General features: G+C 44.3%; 1 protein-coding gene across 5 annotated transcripts in view; it reads left to right on the top strand.

Moving 5' to 3' along the window:
- Nucleotides 1–15,772, top strand: part of LOC144888979 (uncharacterized) — a 173,628-nt gene extending 157,856 nt beyond the window's left edge. For 2 of the 5 annotated variants that reach the window (XR_013621504.1, XR_013621503.1), the window contains 3 exons: nucleotides 7,996–8,042; nucleotides 14,031–15,294; nucleotides 15,340–15,772. Coding sequence is in view for 2 of the 5 variants with exons in the window: in XM_078768773.1 (XP_078624899.1) it covers nucleotides 7,996–8,042; nucleotides 14,031–14,135 (152 nt within the window). In the remaining 3 variants the exon portion in view is untranslated. Of the gene's footprint in view, nucleotides 1–7,995; nucleotides 8,043–14,030 lie in introns of all 5 variants that reach the window. The other 3 variants (XM_078768773.1, XM_078768772.1, XR_013621502.1) reach the window with 2 other exon arrangements.
- Nucleotides 15,773–17,883: the final 2,111 nt, after the last annotated feature.

The following is a 17,883-nucleotide window of genomic DNA, read 5'->3' as shown; positions in this document are numbered from 1 at the left end:
GTTTTTATTTTCGTGGCTGTGAGGTGTTTTTATTTTCGTGGCTGTGAGGTGTTTTTATTACGTGTTTTATGGCTGTGAGGTGTTTTTATTTTCGTGGTTGTGAGGTCTTTTTATTACGTGTTTTATGGCTGTGAGGTGTTTTTATTTTCGTGGTTGTGAGGTGCTTTTATTACGTGTTTTATGGCTGTGAGGTGTTTTTATTTTCGTGGCTGTGAGGTGTTTTTATTACGTGTTTTATGGCTGTGAGGTGTTTTTATTTTCGTGGCTGTGAGGTGCTTTTATTACGTGTTTTATGGCTGTGAGGTGTTTTTATTTTCGTGGTTGTGAGGTGTTTTTATTAGGTGTTTTATGGCTGTGAGGTGTTTTTATTTTCGTGGTTGTGAGGTCTTTTTATTACGTGTTTTATGGCTGTGAGGTGTTTTTATTTTCGTGGTTGTGAGGTCTTTTTATTACGTGTTTTATGGCTGTGAGGTGTTTTTATTTTCGTGGCTGTGAGGTGTTTTTATTACGTGTTTTATGGCTGTGAGGTGTTTTTATTTTCGTGGTTGTGAGGTGTTTTTATTACGTGTTTTATGGCTGTGAGGTGTTTTTATTTTCGTGGTTGTGAGGTGTTTTTATTACGTGTTTTATGGCTGTGAGGTGTTTTTATTTTCGTGGCTGTGAGGTGTTTTTATTACGTGTTTTATGGCTGTGAGGTGTTTTTATTTTCGTGGCTGTGAGGTGTTTTTATTTTCGTGGTTGTGAGGTGTTTTTATTACGTGTTTTATGGCTGTGAGGTGTTTTTATTTTCGTGGCTGTGAGGTGTTTTTATTTTCGTGGTTGTGAGGTGTTTTTATTACGTGTTTTATGGCTGTGAGGTGTTTTTATTTTCGTGGCTGTGAGGTGTTTTTATTTTCGTGGCTGTGAGGTGTTTTTATTACGTGTTTTATGGCTGTGAGGTGTTTTTATTTTCGTGGCTGTGAGGTGTTTTTATTTTCGTGGCTGTGAGGTGTTTTTATTTTCGTGGCTGTGAGGTGTTTTTATTTTCGTGGTTGTGAGGTGCTTTTATTACGTGTTTTATGGCTGTGAGGTGTTTTTATTTTTGTGGCTGTGAGGTGTTTTTATTACGTGTTTTATGGCTGTGAGGTGTTTTTATTTTCGTGGTTGTGAGGTGCTTTTATTACGTGTTTTATGGCTGTGAGGTGTTTTTATTTTCGTGGTTGTGAGGTGTTTTTATTACGTGTTTTATGGCTGTGAGGTGTTTTTATTTTCGTGGTTGTGAGGTGCTTTTATTACGTGTTTTATGGCTGTGAGGTGTTTTTATTTTCGTGGCTGTGAGGTGTTTTTATTACGTGTTTTATGGCTGTGAGGTGTTTTTATTTTCGTGGCTGTGAGGTGCTTTTATTACGTGTTTTATGGCTGTGAGGTGTTTTTATTTTCGTGGTTGTGAGGTGTTTTTATTAGGTGTTTTATGGCTGTGAGGTGTTTTTATTTTCGTGGTTGTGACGTGCTTTTATTACGTGTTTTATGGCTGTGAGGTGTTTTTATTTTCGTGGCTGTGAGGTGTTTTTATTACGTGTTTTATGGCTGTGAGGTGTTTTTATTTTCGTGGTTGTGAGGTGTTTTTATTACGTGTTTTATGGCTGTGAGGTGTTTTTATTTTCGTGGCTGTGAGGTGTTTTTATTACGTGTTTTATGGTTGTGAGGTGTTTTTATTTTCGTGGCTGTGAGGTGCTTTTATTACGTGTTTTATGGCTGTGAGGTGTTTTTATTTTCGTGGCTGTGAGGTGTTTTTATTACGTGTTTTATGGCTGTGAGGTGTTTTTATTTTCGTGGCTGTGAGGTGTTTTTATTTTCGTGGCTGTGAGGTGTTTTTATTTTCGTGGCTGTGAGGTGTTTTTATTTTCGTGGCTGTGAGGTGTTTTTATTTTCGTGGCTGTGAGGTGTTTTTATTTTCGTGGTTGTGAGGTGCTTTTATTACGTGTTTTATGGCTGTGAGGTGTTTTTATTTTCGTGGTTGTGAGGTGTTTTTATTACGTGTTTTATGGCTGTGAGGTGTTTTTATTTTCGTGGTTGTGAGGTGTTTTTATTTTCGTGGCTGTGAGGTGTTTTTATTTTCGTGGTTGTGAGGTGTTTTTATTACGTGTTTTATGGCTGTGAGGTGTTTTTATTTTCGTGGCTGTGAGGTGTTTTTATTTTCGTGGCTGTGAGGTTTTTATTTTCGTGGTTGTGAGGTGTTTTTATTTTCGTGGCTGTGAGGTGTTTTTATTTTCGTGGCTGTGAGGTGTTTTTATTTTCGTGGCTGTGAGGTGTTTTTATTTTCGTGGCTGTGAGGTGTTTTTATTTTCGTGGCTGTGAGGTGTTTTTATTTTCGTGGCTGTGAGGTGTTTTTATTTTCGTGGCTGTGAGGTGTTTTTATTTTCGTGGCTGTGAGGTGTTTTTATTTTCGTGGCTGTGAGGTGTTTTTATTACGTGTTTTATGGCTGTGAGGTGTTTTTATTTTCGTGGCTGTGAGGTGTTTTTATTTTCGTGGCTGTGAGGTTTTTATTTTCGTGGTTGTGAGGTGTTTTTATTTTCGTGGCTGTGAGGTGTTTTTATTTTCGTGGCTGTGAGGTGTTTTTATTTTCGTGGCTGTGAGGTGTTTTTATTTTCGTGGCTGTGAGGTGTTTTTATTTTCGTGGCTGTGAGGTGTTTTTATTTTCGTGGCTGTGAGGTGTTTTTATTTTCGTGGCTGTGAGGTGTTTTTATTTTCGTGGTTGTGAGGTGCTTTTATTACGTGTTTTATGGCTGTGAGGTGTTTTTATTTTCGTGGTTGTGAGGTGTTTTTATTACGTGTTTTATGGCTGTGAGGTGTTTTTATTTTCGTGGTTGTGAGGTGCTTTTATTACGTGTTTTATGGCTGTGAGGTGTTTTTATTTTCGTGGTTGTGAGGTGCTTTTATTACGTGTTTTATGGCTGTGAGGTGTTTTTATTTTCGTGGCTGAGGTGTTTTTATTTTCGTGGTTGTGAGGTGCTTTTATTACGTGTTTTATGGCCGGGAGGTGTTTTTATTTTCGTGGCTGTGAGGTGTTTTTATTACGTGTTTTATGGCTGTGAGGTGTTTTTATTTTCGTGGCTGTGAGGTGTTTTTATTTTCGTGGCTGTGAGGTGTTTTTATTTTCGTGGTTGTGAGGTGCTTTTATTACGTGTTTTATGGCTGTGAGGTGTTTTTATTTTCGTGGCTGAGGTGTTTTTATTTTCGTGGTTGTGAGGTGCTTTTATTACGTGTTTTATGGCCGGGAGGTGTTTTTATTTTCGTGGCTGTGAGGTGTTTTTATTACGTGTTTTATGGCCGGGAGGTGTTTTTATTTTCGTGGCTGTGAGGTGTTTTTATTACGTGTTTTATGGCTGTGAGGTGTTTTTATTTTCGTGGCTGTGAGGTGTTTTTATTTTCGTGGCTGTGAGGTGTTTTTATTTTCGTGGCTGTGAGGTGTTTTTATTTTCGTGGCTGTGAGGTGTTTTTATTTTCGTGGCTGTGAGGTGTTTTTATTACGTGTTTTATGGCTGTGAGGTGTTTTTATTTTCGTGGCTGTGAGGTGTTTTTATTTTCGTGGCTGTGAGGTGTTTTTATTTTCGTGGCTGTGAGGTGTTTTTATTTTCGTGGCTGTGAGGTGTTTTTATTTTCGTGGTTGTGAGGTGCTTTTATTACGTGTTTTATGGCTGTGAGGTGTTTTTATTTTCGTGGTTGTGAGGTGTTTTTATTTTCGTGGTTGTGAGGTGTTTTTATTACGTGTTTTATGGCTGTGAGGTGTTTTTATTTTCGTGGTTGTGAGGTGCTTTTATTACGTGTTTTATGGCTGTGAGGTGTTTTTATTTTCGTGGCTGTGAGGTGCTTTTATTTTCGTGGTTGTGAGGTGTTTTTATTACGTGTTTTATGGCTGTGAGGTGTTTTTATTTTCGTGGTTGTGAGGTGTTTTTATTACGTGTTTTATGGCTGTGAGGTGTTTTTATTTTCGTGGTTGTGAGGTGTTTTTATTACGTGTTTTATGGCTGTGAGGTGTTTTTATTTTCGTGGCTGTGAGGTGCTTTTATTACGTGTTTTATGGCTGTGAGGTGTTTTTATTTTCGTGGTTGTGAGGTGTTTTTATTAGGTGTTTTATGGCTGTGAGGTGTTTTTATTTTCGTGGCTGTGAGGTGTTTTTATTTTCGTGGTTGTGAGGTGTTTTTATTACGTGTTTTATGGCTGTGAGGTGTTTTTATTTTCGTGGTTGTGAGGTGTTTTTATTACGTGTTTTATGGCTGTGAGGTGTTTTTATTTTCGTGGCTGTGAGGTGCTTTTATTACGTGTTTTATGGCTGTGAGGTGTTTTTATTTTCGTGGTTGTGAGGTGTTTTTATTAGGTGTTTTATGGCTGTGAGGTGTTTTTATTTTCGTGGCTGTGAGGTGTTTTTATTTTCGTGGTTGTGAGGTGTTTTTATTACGTGTTTTATGGCTGTGAGGTGTTTTTATTTTCGTGGTTGTGAGGTGCTTTTATTACGTGTTTTATGGCTGTGAGGTGTTTTTATTTTCGTGGTTGTGAGGTGTTTTTATTACGTGTTTTATGGCTGTGAGGTGTTTTTATTTTCGTGGTTGTGAGGTGCTTTTATTACGTGTTTTATGGCTGTGAGGTGTTTTTATTTTCGTGGCTGTGAGGTGTTTTTATTTTCGTGGTTGTGAGGTGTTTTTATTACGTGTTTTATGGCTGTGAGGTGTTTTTATTTTCGTGGTTGTGAGGTGTTTTTATTACGTGTTTTATGGCTGTGAGGTGTTTTTATTTTCGTGGTTGTGAGGTGTTTTTATTACGTGTTTTATGGCTGTGAGGTGTTTTTATTTTCGTGGTTGTGAGGTGTTTTTATTACGTGTTTTATGGCTGTGAGGTGTTTTTATTTTCGTGGTTGTGAGGTGTTTTTATTACGTGTTTTATGGCTGTGAGGTGTTTTTATTTTCGTGGCTGTGAGGTGCTTTTATTACGTGTTTTATGGCTGTGAGGTGTTTTTATTTTCGTGGTTGTGAGGTGTTTTTATTAGGTGTTTTATGGCTGTGAGGTGTTTTTATTTTCGTGGTTGTGAGGTGTTTTTATTAGGTGTTTTATGGTTGTGAGGTGCTTTTATTACGTGTTTTATGGCTGTGAGGTGTTTTTATTTTCGTGGCTGTGAGGTGTTTTTATTACGTGTTTTATGGCTGTGAGGTGTTTTTATTTTCGTGGTTGTGAGGTGTTTTTATTACGTGTTTTATGGCTGTGAGGTGTTTTTATTTTCGTGGTTGTGAGGTGTTTTTATTACGTGTTTTATGGCTGTGAGGTGTTTTTATTTTCGTGGCTGTGAGGTGTTTTTATTACGTGTTTTATGGCTGTGAGGTGTTTTTATTTTCGTGGCTGTGAGGTGTTTTTATTTTCGTGGTTGTGAGGTGCTTTTATTACGTGTTTTATGGCTGTGAGGTGTTTTTATTTTCGTGGCTGTGAGGTGTTTTTATTACGTGTTTTATGGCTGTGAGGTGTTTTTATTTTCGTGGCTGTGAGGTGTTTTTATTACGTGTTTTATGGCTGTGAGGTGTTTTTATTTTCGTGGCTGTGAGGTGTTTTTATTACGTGTTTTATGGCTGTGAGGTGTTTTTATTTTCGTGGCTGTGAGGTGTTTTTATTTTCGTGGTTGTGAGGTGCTTTTATTACGTGTTTTATGGCTGTGAGGTGTTTTTATTTTCGTGGTTGTGAGGTGTTTTTATTACGTGTTTTATGGCTGTGAGGTGTTTTTATTTTCGTGGCTGTGAGGTGTTTTTATTACGTGTTTTATGGCTGTGAGGTGTTTTTATTTTCGTGGCTGTGAGGTGTTTTTATTTTCGTGGTTGTGAGGTGTTTTTATTTTCGTGGCTGTGAGGTGTTTTTATTACGTGTTTTATGGCTGTGAGGTGTTTTTATTTTCGTGGCTGTGAGGTGCTTTTATTACGTGTTTTATGGCTGTGAGGTGTTTTTATTTTCGTGGTTGTGAGGTGTTTTTATTACGTGTTTTATGGCTGTGAGGTGTTTTTATTTTCGTGGCTGTGAGGTGCTTTTATTACGTGTTTTATGGCTGTGAGGTGTTTTTATTTTCGTGGTTGTGAGGTGCTTTTATTAGGTGTTTTATGGCTGTGAGGTGTTTTTATTTTCGTGGCTGTGAGGTGCTTTTATTACGTGTTTTATGGCTGTGAGGTGTTTTTATTTTCGTGGTTGTGAGGTGCTTTTATTAGGTGTTTTATGGCTGTGAGGTGTTTTTATTTTCGTGGCTGTGAGGTGTTTTTATTACGTGTTTTATGGCTGTGAGGTGTTTTTATTTTCGTGGTTGTGACGTGCTTTTATTACGTGTTTTATGGCTGTGAGGTGTTTTTATTTTCGTGGCTGTGAGGTGTTTTTATTACGTGTTTTATGGCTGTGAGGTGTTTTTATTTTCGTGGCTGTGAGGTGTTTTTATTTTCGTGGTTGTGAGGTGTTTTTATTTTCGTGGCTGTGAGGTGTTTTTATTTTCGTGGCTGTGAGGTGTTTTTATTTTCGTGGCTGTGAGGTGTTTTTATTTTCGTGGCTGTGAGGTGTTTTTATTACGTGTTTTATGGCTGTGAGGTGTTTTTATTTTCGTGGCTGTGAGGTGTTTTTATTTTCGTGGCTGTGAGGTGTTTTTATTTTCGTGGCTGTGAGGTGTTTTTATTTTCGTGGCTGTGAGGTGTTTTTATTACGTGTTTTATGGCTGTGAGGTGTTTTTATTTTCGTGGTTGTGAGGTGTTTTTATTTTCGTGGCTGTGAGGTGTTTTTATTACGTGTTTTATGGCTGTGAGGTGTTTTTATTTTCGTGGCTGTGAGGTGTTTTTATTTTCGTGGCTGTGAGGTGTTTTTATTTTCGTGGCTGTGAGGTGTTTTTATTTTCGTGGCTGTGAGGTGTTTTTATTTTCGTGGTTGTGAGGTGTTTTTATTACGTGTTTTATGGCTGTGAGGTGTTTTTATTTTCGTGGTTGTGAGGTGTTTTTATTACGTGTTTTATGGCTGTGAGGTGTTTTTATTTTCGTGGTTGTGAGGTGTTTTTATTTTCGTGGTTGTGAGGTGTTTTTATTACGTGTTTTATGGCTGTGAGGTGTTTTTATTTTCGTGGCTGTGAGGTGTTTTTATTACGTGTTTTATGGCTGAGGTGTTTTTATTTTCGTGGTTGTGAGGTGTTTTTATTAGGTGTTTTATGGCTGTGAGGTGTTTTTATTTTCGTGGTTGTGACGTGCTTTTACTACGTGTTTTATGGCTGTGAGGTGTTTTTATTTTCGTGGCTGTGAGGTGTTTTTATTAGGTGTTTTATGGCTGTGAGGTGTTTTTATTTTCGTGGTTGTGAGGTGTTTTTATTAGGTGTTTTATGGCTGTGAGGTGTTTTTATTTTCGTGGTTGTGACGTGCTTTTATTACGTGTTTTATGGCTGTGAGGTGTTTTTATTTTCGTGGCTGTGAGGTGTTTTTATTACGTGTTTTATGGCTGTGAGGTGTTTTTATTTTCGTGGCTGTGAGGTGTTTTGAATTATGTGGTGGTGAGGTGTAATCGTCCCAAACTTCCAGTCTGCACCTACCCCTCCCCTATGTATGTGCTGAGGGGTTCTTTCTTGAAAAAAAAACATTCAACCTAAATCTTCAACCTAAATTGCCTATAAAAATGTAATATCACAAACACAACAAATACATTTGTGCAAAGTAATTGTTTGTATTATGATTGGTGAAAATCATGACAACACAGCAACTCAGGTACAGTCATTATCCTCAGCCAAAATAAGCCCGTTCCTCAGTATCAACGCGTGGTGAGGCGAGCGGAGCGAGCCGAGCCAAGCTAGTATATATATATAATCACACAACATGCGGATGAAGAAAAGAGAATGTAAATGTGATGTTTATAAGTAAATATAGAAAGTTATTGGAATATTATGTAAAATGAGTAAGTATTGAAAACTGAACATTTAACCTGATTGTGTATAATATGAACCATATCTCTGTCTCCCTCTCCAGACCCTCCAAGTATTCCGATGACTACCTCTCAAATCCAACACCCTGAGGTAAGCATCCAATGTGCACCTCTTCTCCGTTTTTGTCTCTCAACTGACGGTCATCTCTTGAGGTTGGAGTTCATACCTCTGCCAATTTTGGGGGACCTCCCCCGGAAAGCTCCCCTGATCCCCTAGGAGGTCCCCTGATACAAAATCGAAGAATCTAAGACTGAGCAATCCTGCTGACCATTGAGTAGAAGAGCGCTATCATGTTTCAGAGCAATCGATTGGTAAATAAGGGATGAGTAGGGATCCGAAGGTTCAATGGGTAACCCTCCAGGAGAGCCTCCATGATTTGAAATAGAAAAATCGAAGCAAGCGCGTCTGTGTGGACTGCTGTCTTGTATTGATGTGTCCATTTTCATAACAATCAGCCGGATGATAGGGAGGACTAGCAAAAATAGTAAAAAGTTAATGGATGGACAGATGGACAAATGGATGGACAGACATCTGGACATCACGACCCATTTTATAAGTCCATCTTTTCGAGAATCAAGACGAGATGACTGAAAAAGTGTGTTGGGAGTTCTGTGAAAGCATTGTTGTAGTTATGATGATAATAACTCCAGTTGTATGGATAATTTCTGCCCGACATGAGTTGGTAGATGTTAAAGATCCCACGGTGGTACTTGGCGAAGAGTGTGCGAGCTATCGCCGGCACCATGACTGCCCTAACCTAGTCTTGCCCCATCCCAAAGGAATGAAGTGCAAAAGGGCCACAACACAGTCGCCCCTCCAGCCCTCCACCCTCCCCCCAAGGGGCTCACTACACCCCATTATCTGGGCATGCGGAGTAGTCGTAGAAGGAGAAGGAGAAGTAGAAGTAGAAGTAGAATTCCCAACTGTTATGGTAATAATATTGCTGTATATTGTAGTGAAATCGTATCCGTACTGAACCCGGGTGGGGATGCTCGCTGCTCGCTGTCATTGCTGTCCCCCACTAGGGGCGTGACTATAAGACCCGTTGCTGTGTCAGTGCTCCGAGACTTCTCCCTTGTGACATGTTACATCGGTAGCCTCGTTAATGGTACGCCTTTATAGAATATCTAGCTTGCTTGCATTGACTGATATGAATGGCTTTATGAGATGTCGCATCGTATGCTTATTGTGTATTTCTACTTACAGGAATGATGTGATGATCTAAATGCAATTAAACCAAACCGTTGGACTAAAAGTTGTGCGGACCTGAATGGTTTTCCACAACATTTAATTGCATTTAAGATCTGCTGACATGGCTGGCAACAAGACGTTGACGGTGTCCATTTTCAGCGCCGACCCACAAGCCACGGACGGAGGCTTGCAACTCAAGCACTGGCTCAAGCAACTGGAGCATCTCTTTAATGAGCCTGATACCGCTCCGACGCCTGCCGCGAAGCTGGCAATATTACACTCAAAAATCGACTACCGGGTCTACCACTCGGTCGCTCAATGCACGACGTATGATCTTACCGTCGCGGAGCTCAAGCGGCTTTATATAAAAGAAAAAAGCCCTGTGTATGCGCGTTATTTGCTGCAGACGCGACGGCAGCAACCCAACGAGCCTATGGATCATTACGCCCAGGAGCTCCGGCAGCTCATGCTGGACAGCGCCCAGCCACGGACTCCCGAGCAGGCTAAAGATGATCGACTTTTAGATGCCTTCATAGCAGGGGTCTCCTCTCAGGAACTACGTCTCAAACTCTTGGAGAAGACCGACCTGACCTTCGCTACGGCGGTTGAGCAAGCGACGGTGTATACTGAAGCGCGGATGCAATCGAACGCCTATGATCGCACGCGCCTTTTGGCGGGCACCTCACTACACGCCCGGCCGGAGAGGACCACTGACGAGGACGTGGATCCGCCTGCTGAACTCCGGGATGCTCCGGCGGATGACCCTACCCTGACAGCTGCCGTTACGACCAGCAGACCCAAGGCCTTGCGCGGGGCCGCATGTTTTTTTTGTGGAGGGCCTCGTCATGCCCGAGTCGTGTGTCCGGCACGTGACGCTATTTGCCATTTGTGCTCGCTAAAGGGACATTACGCGAAAGTGTGCAAGAAATCGGCACGCGGCTCGCGGCCCTTCGACACGCGCAGCCGCGGTCGCGCAGGCGCGGCAACCTTGAACGGGCTTGTAGCAGAACCCACGAGCCCAGCGCCTTACCCGTCTTCGAAGGGGAGGGCCTCTCGCTGCGGCCCGCTGGGCGCTCAGACAACCTTGACTGGCGCCACCGGAAAGCCACCACCGTCTCATTCTCCATCGGGGACAAAGGCCGCGTCCTTGGCCAAACCTCGAGCCACGCAAGGGAAGAAACAGCTTTCGAATACTACGGAAGCCTTCTGTCAAAGCGACCAAACGAAAAAGGCGATTTCGAATACTACTACGGAAGCCTGTTGTCAAAGCGACCAAACGAAAAAGGCGATTTCGAATACTACGGAAGCCTTTTGTCAAAGCGACCAAACGAAAAAGGCGATTTCGGCTACAACGGAAGCCTTTATCTGCCAGGAGTGTCAAAAGGCGATGTCAAATACTACTGAGGCCTTTTCTCATCGGATTTTGAATCGCGAAACACCGGAATGCTGGGGAAAGCCCTCTGATGACGATAATGGATTCCCCATGGTCAACGCAGACTCCGGTCACGATCGCAAAACTGCTGCTGGTGTAGGATCCACCCGCGAGGCTGGTCCGACCCATTCGGGGGGCTCAGTCCCGCTCCCAGCTGCCTCGTCTGGCCTGGCTCAAGCCCTTATTCCCCTTATGGTTGAGGGCCATTGTGTTCAGGCCTTGGTGGACACCGGATCTACGGATAGTTTTATCGACCAGCGACTTGTGCTCAGGCATGGATGGCGGATCGGGCGGTCTACACGACGGATCTTCATGGCATCCCAGGGACTCCGGCTTAGCACAAAAGGGGAATGCCGATTGAAACTAGTGCTAAAGGGACGGGTTTTCCCTGATGTACACCTTATGGTTTTACCCGCGTTATGTGCTGATATTCTGCTAGGACACGATTTTCTTAAGCTGCATGGACGTCTGGTAATGGAGTTCGGTGGGCCTGACACTCTTGTTGTGGGGGCGGACGACGCGCTAACGGTGTGCGCCCTAGCGCAAATGGACGTCCGTCCGCTTTCGCTGTTCCCCAATCTAACCTCCGACTGTACCCCTGTCGCGGTAAAATCGAGACGCTACTCCCGCGCGGACATGCAATTCATTGCGGACGAAACGACTCAGCTCTTGAAAGACGGCATCATAGAACCTAGTAGGTCACCGTGGCGTGCCCAGGTCTTAGTGGTGCGCAGTGAGGCCCATCGCAAACGCATGGTAATCGACTATTCCCAAACGATTAACCGCTTTACACAGCTGGATGCCTACCCCCTTCCGGGGATGGACGCGCTAGTGCAACAGGTGTCCCAGTATTCGGTCTATAGTACTCTCGATCTCCGTAGTGCGTACCACCAGATCCCTATCTCTAGGGCGGATCGTATCTATACCGCTTTCGAGTCGGGGCAGCGGTTGTACCAATTTACACGATTGCCCTTTGGGGTGACGAACGGGGTCGCTTGTTTCCAGAGGGCCATGGATGACCTCGTTGCGCGGGAGCACTTAACCGATGTTTTCGTCTACCTCGATAACCTTACGGTTTGTGGATATGACCAAGGGCACCATGACGCTAATCTGAAGCGCTTCCTTGAGGTCGCGCAACGGTATCACTTAACTATGAACGAGGATAAGTGCCGATACTCCCTACGCACCATAGATCTTCTGGGGTACACCGTGACCCATGGCTCTGTCTCTCCGGATAAGGAACGTCTGCGACCTTTGCGCGACATGGCCCCTCCCTGCGATCGGGCTTCCCTGAAACGCGCCCTTGGGCTGTTCGCCCATTACTCCAAATGGGTGCAAAATTTCTCCGCGAAACTTCGCCCCCTTGTGGCCTGCGACACCTTTCCCCTGTGTTCGGCCGCATTGACGGCCTTTGAAGGACTTAAGACCGACATCGCCCGAGCCGCCGTAGCAACCATTGACGAGAGCGGCTCGTTCGTCCTCGAAAGTGACGCCTCGGATCAGGCCATCGCGGCGACCCTCTCCCAAGGGGGACGTCCCGTGGCTTTCTTTTCACGGACTCTTACCTCCGCTGAGCGGCGGCACTCATCCGTTGAAAAGGAAGCGTATGCGATCGTCGAGTCTATTCGGCGATGGCGCCCGTACCTACTCGGGCGGAGCTTCCAAATCATCACGGACCAGCAAAGCGTTGCGTTCATGTACGACACCTTACACGCCCAGCGCATTAAGAACGAGAAAATCACTCGCTGGCGTATCGAACTCGCCGACTTCTGTTACACCATCAAATATCGCCCAGGGAAGGATAACCAGGCCGCCGATGCCTTATCGCGCCCCACTACATGTGCTGGTATCACCTCGTTGGAGGGCCTACGGGTGCTGCATGCTACTGCGGGCCATCCCGGCGTAACGCGTTTCGCTCATTTCGTGCGGAGTGGGAATCTCCCTTACTCGATTGACGATATCCGCCGTATCTGTCGCGACTGCGCTATCTGCGCGGAAATCAAACCGCGTTTCTATAACCCCCCTATGGGGACTCTGGTGAAGGCTACACGCCCGTGGGAACGCTTGGCGATGGATTTCAAGGGCCCTTTGCCGGTGTCGAGCGGCTCTCGCTATCTGCTCACTATCGTTGATGAGTACTCACGATTCCCCTTTGCTTATATGTGCGCGGACATGACTGCTGCCACGGTGATGCGTTGCTTACAGAACTTGTTCTCAATGTTCGGTTACCCGGCCTATGTCCATACCGACCGGGGTGCAGTCTTCTTGTCTCAGGAGGTGCGCGGCTATCTGCTCCAAAACAACGTTGCGTCTAGTTACACCACGCCGTATAGACCCCAGGCTAATGGGCAGATCGAACGCTTCAACGGGATTATCTGGAGGGCCGTCATGCTCCATCTCCGGACCCACGGCCGGGGCCTCGATAAATGGGCTTGGTCGCTACCTGCGGCGTTGAACTCAATCCGGGCACTCCTGAGTACGGCAACTAACCAAACTCCCCACGAGCGTCTTTTCCACCACCCCAGGAGCTCGGGGTGTATACGGTCTTTGCCCAGTTGGCTCGCTGGGCCCGGGCCGGCCTACCTTAAACGGGCAGTTCGCGCGAGCAAGTACGACCCCCTTGTGGACAAAGTGCAGATTCTCCAGGCTAATCCTGAGCATGCTCGTGTGATGACGTCTGATGGTCGTGAGACTACTGTCTCCGTTCGTCATCTTGCCCCTTGCGGGGTCGACGACCTTAGTAGGGAATCGGACGGACCAGTCGAACCCGTCTATGAGACTATGACCTCTCCCGACGCTCCCATCGCCGACAGTCCACCGACCCTCCCCCCGTCGAGACTGCCCGGGTCCGACGACTTGGCGTTACCCCCTTCATCACCCGACCCTGTTGACGCCTCTGACACCGGGGATACAGGGTTACGAGACGCCGTACCCGGGGAATTTCGAACGCGTGCTGGCAGAGAAATTCGCCGCCCGGTCCGCTACGGTTGGGCCGACTAATACTCCGCGCCCATGCTGACGCTCACTCGCTTTTAGCCGCGCGGCCGTATAATTCTGACGGGGGGTGAATGTAGTGAAATCGTATCCGTACTGAACCCGGGTGGGGATGCTCGCTGCTCGCTGTCATTGCTGTCCCCCACTAGGGGCGTGACTATAAGACCCGTTGCTGTGTCAGTGCTCCGAGACTTCTCCCTTGTGACATGTTACATCGGTAGCCTCGTTAATGGTACGCCTTTATAGAATATCTAGCTTGCTTGCATTGACTGATATGAATGGCTTTATGAGATGTCGCATCGTATGCTTATTGTGTATTTCTACTTACAGGAATGATGTGATGATCTAAATGCAATTAAACCAAACCGTTGGACTAAAAGTTGTGCGGACCTGAATGGTTTTCCACAACATATATATTGAAATTCCTATATTCTCTCATTTCTTCCCAATTTACTCCTAAGGATGAAATACAATATGCTGCACTTGAACTGAAACGATCCAATCCCAAGAGGCCACCAAAAAACGCTGACATGTCCAAAGCCACCATCTATGCCTCTCTCACCTGAAGACGTCACCGCAGGCCTGCTGACATACTCAGAAAGTCTTGATCCTCATCTCCACTGTTTATGTAAATATTGCATTCGAAAAGTCAGTTATAAACTTCATTTTGCACTCAATTCGATCAATTGGCAGAGTACCCGCCCAAGGTGTGATCTTGTTCTGACGCGTCCCTTTATTTGGGCGGTGTATAGTCAAAGGCAACAGATCGCCTCCTCGATCGCTCCTGAAAATTAAAATAACCCGGGTTGCATACATAAAGCAAAAACATGTGTACTGCTTTTGTGCATATATAATACATCCTGGTTATATAGCTTGGATAATTCCAATATCAGTAGGCCATAGGCTGACCCCTGAGGCCTATAAGAGTATACGTACTGACGTCTTCACAAGGACCTGACACTAGTCGGCTCCAAGCTTTCAATGTTTGTTGATACTTTTAACAGTCGCTAAGGTTGTTTTACACTGAACGAAAAACTTATAGGGAGGGCATGGCGATTGTGAATATGACACTTCCGAAGATATCTTCGGCTTACCAAAATGGCCGACGTATGAATTTTTCAGGTTCCAATTGTGGATGGCATCAGGCCACCTGTCTATCCATTGGGTATAGGACATACATACATACATACATACATACAGACATACAGACATACATACATACATACATACAAACATACATACATACATACATACATACAAACATACATACATATATATATACATGCATACAAACACTTGCTCCATTATATATAGATTATGTTGTAGAAGCAGATCTAGTGTCAGATTAGTAGGAAACCTGCCACTTCTGATGCATTTTGTCTGAGACTCATAGATGTGAGTCCTCTCTGTGTAGATGGGCCTACTGGCGCATGGTGTTAGTACTCTGGGCGCATGGTGTTAGTACTCTGGGCGCATGGTGTTAGTACTCGGGGCGCATGGTGTTAGTACTCGGGGTGCATGGTGTTAGTACTCTGGGCGCATGGTGTTAGTACTCTGGGCGCATGGTGTTAGTACTCTGGGCGCATGGTGTTAGTACTCGGGGCGCATGGTGTTAGTACTCGGGGCGCATGGTGTTAGTACTCGGGGCGCATGGTGTTAGTACTCGGGGCGCATGGTGTTAGTACTCTGGGTGCATGGTGTTAGTACTCTGGGTGCATGGTGTTAGTACTCTGGGCGCATGGTGTTAGTACTCGGGGCGCATGGTGTTAGTACTCTGGGCGCATGGTGTTGAAGGAGAATGGGAAATGGCAAAATAATTTGAATCAGGGATAAAAACTTCGAATTGTACTTTAATTGTACTTTAAATCTAAATTGTTTTTTGAATCATTTTCTTCCTCGCTTTTTAATTCCTTTTCTTTGCTTTTTTGAGGTTCCGGCGGTTGTTTGTACATTATGCAGCGTGAGACCATTTTGACATGAATGACAATATTATTGGACTTGCACTTCTTGCTACCCACCTTTACCACATGGTTTTGGGAGTAGTCCTGGGGACTGACAATAAAGGCAACTTTGCAGAGACTATTTCGTACAAGACTGAATGTTGCTCGAACAAATGGTGGCAGGTTTGCCTGATTTGAAATATTTGTGTGTGTGTATTTGAATAAGGATGTAAAAAAAAACTCAATAAACTTGAATCATCACATTCCACCAAAGTGTGAAACTACTTTTGTGGATTTTCTGCTGGAAGAAGCAATGTAAGCTAATCTTCGTAAAAATAACGTGAACACATCCCACGACTTATGGGGGAGGTCTTTTTAGCCGCGTCGCAGACGCTGCTCATAGAGTGCCCTCTGCTGTTGTTGTTGTTGTTCTTCTTCTTCTTCTTCTTGTTCTTGCAGAGAAGACAAAACCTCAAAGCTCCACCCATTCTGGGAACCATAGCTCCACCCATTGTGGGAGAGGCTTCATATAAACAAATATCAACCATTTTATTCACTCGCATAGCTTTGAGGCCTGTTTTGTAGGCCCGTGGTGTCTTCCTCTCTCACACAGTTTTATTTCAAATCAAATTCGATATATCATTTCATTTTTCACAGTCGCTAACATAGTTTTAGACTCGGTTGAAAAAAAGCGGGAAGAAAATCCGATGAAAGTTGCCCTTTATAGAACGAAATGAATTCTCAAAGGCCTGTAACTTCAAGTCCATTGAGATATATTTTTTTACAATCACGGCATGGTCAGTCATACACCGCCTGAAATAACAGACGGGAAAATGCCGAGATATATTAAAAATTCGTCGCCACACACCGGAAATTGCTGAGATATATTTTCACTTTGCACAAAAATAACATCAAGTAATCGAATCAATAGGAATGTCCTGTGCCTATAACATCGACGTTATAGGCACAGCTGCATCTAGGCATTGTGTAACAACGACGCGGCTTTTGTTTTAATTAAAACTTTTTGTACTTGTTTTCCATGGAGTGGTTTCAAAGATATGGAGGCACCGTCGTAGTTTTTCCAAGATTGCACCTGCACCTCATTACCTATGACGTCATATTTATCATTAAAATATTCTTCAGGAGGAGGCCCTCCTATGGTGAAAATTTCGTGTCAATCGGACCAATAATTGCAGAAAATAAATTCATACTGATCGAATCAAGTGTTGTACTTGTCGAATTATGACGTCATAATTAAGGTACCGATGACATCAACATTAACAAATCTTATTCCCTAAGGGGAGTACTTGACAAAGAGCCATGTTTAAATTTTTTCCATGGAGCGGTTTCGGAGATATAGAGGTGCAACCTTTTTCGATTTTTCCAAGATTGCGCCTGTATAACGTGACCTACACCACCGGTCAAAGGTTTTAGAACACCTCAATTTTTCCAGTTTTTATTGAAATTTACGCAGTTTAATGTCTCAATGTACTCTGAAATTAAGCATAGAACAAATAAACAATTGGAGATAAAAAAGGAAATCATAGAATAATTTTGTTTAACAAAATTTAATTAAAATTTTTGATTCAGCAAAGTAGCCACCTTTTGCAGGTATAACCGCCGAACACACTCGTGGGATTCTTTCTACAATGGAAATCAAATATTGTTCGGGAAGTTCTTCCCAACGCTGTTGCAGAAGTTCCCACAAATGTGTTGCACCTGTAGGTTGCTTTGCTTTCAATGTTCGTCTTTCATTAATCATCCACTTTCTAAACTCCCCTCTTGCCCCTCCCCTCCAAATCTCCCCCTTGCCCCTACACTCCTAAACTCCCCCCTTGCCCCTCCACTCCTAAACTCCCCCCTTGCCCCTCCCCTCCAAATCCCCCCCTTGCCCCTACACTCTTAAACACCCCCCTTGCCCCTCCACTCCTAAACTTCCCCCTTGCCCCTCCCCTACTAAACTCCCCCCTTGCCCCTCCCCTCCTAAACTCCCCCCTCACTCCTCCCCTTCAAAACTCCCCCCCAACCCCTCCCATTCAAATCTCCCCCCATACCATTCCTCTCCAATTCTCCCTCCCCCTCCTCCTCCTCAAAGCTGCCTCCTCCTCACTTCGTCTCCCTTCTATCTCATACCTCCACCTCCCCCAACCTTCTACTTTCCTCTGCCCCACCCCCCCTCAAACAACTCCTCACTGTGCCTCATCCCTTCACCATCAAACCTTTCGTTCTCCTCATCCTTCCTTTTCTTGAACTCTTCTGCAATCTCTGACACACTATCAACTGCTCTCCCTACCTCCCCCTCTCATCCTTCATCTTACCCGACTCCTCCCCTCCCCTGTCCTGTACCCAATGCTCCCCCTCTCTCTTCATTAAC

Source organism: Myxine glutinosa, unplaced genomic scaffold (genome assembly GCF_964187855.1).
Source record: "Myxine glutinosa unplaced genomic scaffold, kmMyxGlut1.1 SCAFFOLD_414, whole genome shotgun sequence".
NCBI lineage: Eukaryota > Metazoa > Chordata > Myxini > Myxiniformes > Myxinidae > Myxine > Myxine glutinosa.
The sequence above is the reverse complement of the archived record's forward strand: the minus strand, read 5'-3'. Positions and strand labels throughout refer to the sequence as shown.